We start from the raw sequence: 6000 nt of genomic DNA, 5'->3' as shown, positions 1-6000 counted from the left end.
TTTCTCATAATAACATGATCAATTTTTTTATAAACACAAAAAATATAATTTAATATTTATATTTTTGTTTCAATTATAAAATAAATCTAATTACATTTTAACATAAAACTTAATTATATTATTTATACAATTTGTTATAAATATAAAAAGGTGACCATTCCATATATGTATATTAAAAATTAATTATTACATATTTTTATATAAATATATATTATTTAATTTTTTAATATATTTTTATTAATAATAATTAATTTAATAACTAATTTTGTGTGTGCAACTAATACAATAATTATAAAAGAACATGTAGATTTGGAAATTAGAATCAAATCCTCATTAGACTACTTTTCTAAGTTCTAAGTTCTAATATATTGGGCGGCATAATAAGAATCTATGCCTACTTAACAACAATAATGGGACCCAAAACAAGGAGAAGAAACTGAAAAACCCAAAAAAATAGAAAAGAAAAAATGGAGCTACGACCTTCTCTGAGTCTGAGACAAAAATCCAGAAGAACAAGAACCAAAACACACGACACAGCAACGACCATGACTCAGCTCAGAAACACAATCGAACTTCAATGGAGCTTCTTCTTCAATAAAGTCTCCTTTGTTGGTCGTTTATGCTTCCACTTTGTTTGGGATAGGATCTTGTCTTGCTCTCTAAGTTCACCACCAAGGCCTCCTTCTTCTTCACGTTACCAGAGACTTTCACTCCGCCGTGATTCTCCGGTGGACGACGACGGAGGTGAGGGGATCATGCAGGGGACAAGAAGGAGCTGTGGTGGTGGTGGGTATGAGTCAGATTCTGATTTGGTGAATCTCAAGATTAGTTTGTTTGGTGATTGCCATATTGGAAAAACTAGCTTTGTGGTATGTAACTATGTATATATATCTCGAGAACACTTTTCTAATTTTTTTTCTTTTTTAAATTCTGGGTTTCATTTGTTTTAGTAGAAAGTTTAAATTTTTAATGTTTTTGGTTTTTTGGGGTAAATTAAAACCATTAAAAATATTGATTTTTGGCTATCCTCTTCATCTATAGTGATAGGAATTAAGAAAGTAATTTTATGTTTTTTTGGCTGCGGTTGCATGTCTTTTTTCATTGGAATAATTTTGGGTTTCATTTGTTTTAGTAAAAAGTTTAAATTTTTAATGTTTTTGTTTTTTGGGGTAAACTAAAACAAATAAAGATATTGATTTTTAGTTACCCTCTTAATTTATAGTGAGTAAGAATTTAAGAAAGTAAATTTTTTTTTTCACTCAGATCAAGTATGTAGGGGATGAGCAAGAAAAGAGGAGCTTGAATATGAAGGGACTTAATCTGATGGACAAAACTTTATCGGTTAATGGAGCTAGAATTTTGTTTAGTATATGGGATGTTGCAGGTGATGATGATTTGGTTCAATTTCCCTCCTTATCTCTTTCTCTATATCTTTTAATTCATATTTTATTTATTTATTTTGAAATTTTTTGTTTTTTAACACAAATATCTCATTAAGGGTTTGACTTGCAATTAAACTCTTTTTGGATTTTGAGGGTCTTGATTGAAAGTTATTTTATGGTCTATGTATGTAGGTGACAAAGGGTCATTGGATCAAATTCCCATGGCTTGTAAAGATGCAAATGCAATTTTGATTATGTTTGATCTCACAAGTAGATCCACACTAAATAGGTAGGTTCATAATCTCTCTATCTGCTAGGTTTTCTACTGTGATTTTTTAGTAACAATTGCAGAAATGAGTTTTGAGTTTTTGCACTTTTTGGGGTTTGTTTTGCAGTGTTGTTGGATGGTATAGTGAAGCAAGAAAGTGGAATCAGGTACCAAAACATTAGTTTTTTAAGAATGGCTTAAACTATAAGTTTAATTTGATACACTTGTTATTCAATCAGATTTATGCTTTTAGATTTTTTTTAAGTTGTGGGTTTGAAAAGTAGTCCCTTTTGCTGATGTGTCAATACACGATTGGTTGTCTGTGTAAAAAATTCTTTATACTGACATTGCATTAAAATTGAATTCTTAAACTATTGTTTCAAATTTAGTTGGATTAATTGTTGGTGAAATCAATAAATTGGTATCATCACTCATTAAACTTTGGCTCCAAATGCTTTTTACATGGAAAAGCTTTTAAAAGGGTACAAAACAAAACACTTCATACATGCATTTCTGTTCATAAAACATGGAACTTTAATTTACCATTATGATCAATAATTGACTTCAATTTGTCATAAAAACTCTACAAAGAAATTAAAGGTGCTGATTTGTTGATAAAAAGGCATAAAGGTGATTTATGTAGTAATTGTTCTATATGCCATATTCCATTCAATCATTCAAATTTGAAGTTTTTTGAAGTCCATTTTTTTTTCACTTGCAGACTGCAATTCCCATTCTAATAGGAACCAAATTTGATGATTTTGTTAGACTTCCACCTAATTTGCAATGGACCATTGTAACACAGGTAAATAACTAATTATTTATTGCACCTTATGCAAAAGTAAAAGATAATCCATACATTTTATTTCCGGTAATGCTAGAGAAACAAAAAAAAAAAAACAGAATTTGTCTTATTTAGCATTCATTAAGTGTTGCAATACTTAATGAATGCTAAATAAGGTAAGTTCTAACTATTTTTGGCGAATTTTTTTTTGTTACCAAACATTTCCGTTTTCTTTCTATCCTCTTAATCACTTATGTTGTGTAAGTGATTGGTTTCTTTGTCTTGACATTTTCTAAAATAAATGCATATATGATATGATGCAAACATAACACTCATTGATTGCCAAATTTCCGCGTTATGCTTCTAAAATTTGGGTCCTACTTATTGATTAAAGCAATAACCAATGCTCCCCTGTTTAATCCTTTAGATAAAGTGTCACTTTCTATATATGCCTTAGCTTTATTTATTTATGAATAATAAATATCCCAAATTGGTTTTGGAAAAATTTTTAGTTGGATAATGTGAATGAGTCGGCATCGTTAAAATTATCCGATTAGTCTTTTTATGTAGACGAATAATTTGATGTGAGGGTTAATTTGTTTTTGAAATAAATTTTTGGAGATTGATTTTGTAATTAAATTTTGCCGGAAACTATAGTGTTTGACACAAAATTTCTTAGAGACTGATTTGAAATATTATTTTCATTTATTTACGGGTTTATGAAGTTTCTAGTCCTAAGTTGTGGTTTGTGTCTTTCTATTTGTTATTAATTTAGTTTCGGTCCAAAATTTTTCAAAAATAGGTTAAGTTGGTTCTTATTATCGTCCACATACAAATTAATTTAGAGACTAGTACTTATGCTTTGAATCATAGATGTGACAGTAGGGATGGATTTCAAGTTTTATAGGGACAAAAAAACTTAAACCATATTATGTGTACACAAAAAATCAGCCATCCATATCAAATATACAAGGGGAATACGAAATACTCATTGTAAAAAACTTATAGTTTAGCCAACTTGAGTTGGTCGAGTGTCAGTTCACTCGCCCGCTTAAGCAAGTGTCGGGGGTTCGAATCCCGTTTTGTACATGCAGCAATCCATTGGCCAGTGGTAGACCCTTAAATAGAGTTTAGATTCGTGACGGATTAGTCATTGACCTGTCAGAGAGGATATTGTGGGCAACAAAAAAAAACTTAATAGTTTTGTGTGCACATAGCAATTTTGAAAAAACTTATTTAACATTTTGTTTGTTTATTTTTGAAACTTTTAGTTCAAGTTTAACTTGGTAATAATAGTGCATTTATTTTCTTGATTCAGGCTAGGGCTTATGCAAGGGCAATGAAAGCTACCCTTTTCTTCTCAAGTGCAACTCACAACATTAATGTGAACAAAATCTTCAAGTTCATAATGGCCAAGCTCTTTAATTTGCCATGGACAGTAGAAAGAAACTTGACTTTGGGAGAGCCCATTATTGATTTCTGAAATATGTTTTTTTGCTAATGTAAATAGTAGCATAGAGGAAAACAACAACAACATCAAGTGAAAAGAAAAGAAAAGAAAAAACATGATTCGCCAACACTCTCACCTTACATATTAACCACTCTTGTTAGGAGTAAATTACATATCCTCTTGAAAAATGTTACTTGGACATAACAATTTTAGGAGACGGTATCGAGATATCCTCATCTAATGGTAGATGAGAGTAGTCGATACATTCTCCTATAATATGGTTGTTATATCGGGTAACATTTTTGTTTTCATTAGGCTACTTTGACTAAATCATAGAAGGTAAGATGGGTGTGACTGAATTTTCTTCCACCCTTGTCATTTCTACCTCAATGTTCCATTGCAATGGCCAAGGTTAAAAGCATAGCCATTCAGGTTTAACTTATAGGAGGTATAGAAGGAGCTGAGTAAAAACATGAGAAATAGAAAGATAGATTGCATTGACAAAGATCTTTTTTGCTTTTGAATTTTCAACACTCATGGTGAACCAATTTATGTACATTTTTTTTTTAAATTTAATTGAGCAATTTTAACGTATTAATAGTCAAAATAATATCTAAAAAATTAGACGTATGTTAATTTAGTTTTTAAAAAATTCTCTCTTTTAAGATTAAATGATAATATGTGATAAATTATAAACACCTATGTTTAACTTTTAAGAGCAAATTGTATAGGTCTTGAAGATAGAGTTATTGAAAAAACTCAATCACTAAGAAAATAGTAACTTAAGTTTATGTAATGGTTTAATAACACTACTATATTCTATCCAGTTCAAAATAAATTATCCAATATTTAAGTATATTTTTTTTAGGGTTTTGATTTTTTATTTTTGGTAGAAAGAGATGATAAGTATATAAGAATGACATTTTGTTAGGTGAATAAGTATTTTTTTTAATGAAAAAGTATTGGGTATCAAGAGTCAATCTCTCCATTTTTGACAATTTAATTAATAATTTTAAATTATTTTAATAAATTTAAATAATAAGGATTATGTTAAATAACCGTCCACAAGGTCACTGTGATGTAATGATACTTTCTCCTATCATCACGGCATTTTCTTTCTCGCCAATAGCACTGCTTTGATGTCGCTGCAGTGCGCTCCCGTCACAGCTGCACAACCACTATGTCATCAGTGCGCGGCCGTTTTGCTCCGGCAGAAACTTTTATTGTACAGGTTGCGGTCATCTTCTTCGCACGGTGCCGATTCGTTGTCACTGTGGTGTGTTGACGTTTGAACCGCAATAACCAATGCATCGCCAGTTCATTGGTGCGCTGCTGTTTCGTGACGATGAAATCTGTTATCGCGAAAAATTCGTGCGTGTTTCATCACCCGATTACCATCGAACGCGTATCCTTCGACACCGCGAACAAAAATCCTGCATCTTTCGACGGCTTTGTTGATGGAACATATATTTGGAGAAGGAACGAATGCATCATCCATTGATGTGGGTTATTAATGTTCTTTTAATGAATGTATCTTTTTATGCATGTATCTTTTAATGAATGTATCTTTTGTGAATGTGTCTTTTAAACAGAAGTGTCTTTTGTGAATATGTCTTGTCCAGGAGGTGTCTTCTTATGCATGTGTCTTGTCCAGCTCAGATACACTTCCGAAGACCAGTGGTTGCTCGCCGACGAAAGCGCGGGCGGCACTGACCACTGTTGACGCCGGTGATGGAAACGCGTCCAAGGATGGAAGAGGAAGGTCAGGAAGGGGAAGCCGCCGGGTTTGGGGGGATGAGGCTGGACTTAAAAAGTGAAAGATAGAGTTAATTATGTTTACTAGTAGTAATTAAGGGTGAATTAAATTTACCATTAGACATGTGTTTTTTTTTTTAAAATGGCCTTTGGAGTCTAGCCCAATAGAAATTGGACAGAAATTAGTAGAACCTCTCTTGGTTACTTAGTGAAATTATTTTTTAATTAAGTTTTAAAAAGTTATTTTATTAAAAACAGAAATACTAAAACATTTATAAAATAAATATAAAAAGTTCTTATAACATACACATAATTTTTTTGATAAAACATGTTGGAGAAAACGTTGAACCTATTTTTTAGA

At 31.2% G+C, this 6000-nt stretch overlaps 1 protein-coding gene across 1 annotated transcript; it reads left to right on the top strand.

Moving 5' to 3' along the window:
• Window positions 1-319: 319 nt before the first annotated feature.
• LOC112795559 (septum-promoting GTP-binding protein 1) lies at window positions 320-4491 on the top strand. The gene is made up of 6 exons (XM_025837546.3): window positions 320-869; window positions 1264-1384; window positions 1575-1671; window positions 1778-1817; window positions 2372-2455; window positions 3753-4491. Exons 1-6 carry the CDS (start codon window positions 468-470, stop codon window positions 3915-3917), a joined length of 909 nt encoding a protein of 302 aa, XP_025693331.1. The 5' UTR covers window positions 320-467; the 3' UTR covers window positions 3918-4491.
• Window positions 4492-6000: the final 1509 nt, after the last annotated feature.

Source organism: Arachis hypogaea, chromosome 1 (genome assembly GCF_003086295.3).
Source record: "Arachis hypogaea cultivar Tifrunner chromosome 1, arahy.Tifrunner.gnm2.J5K5, whole genome shotgun sequence".
Lineage (NCBI taxonomy): Eukaryota > Viridiplantae > Streptophyta > Magnoliopsida > Fabales > Fabaceae > Arachis > Arachis hypogaea.
Note: the sequence above shows the minus strand (reverse complement) of the source record. Positions and strands in the feature narration are given on the sequence as shown.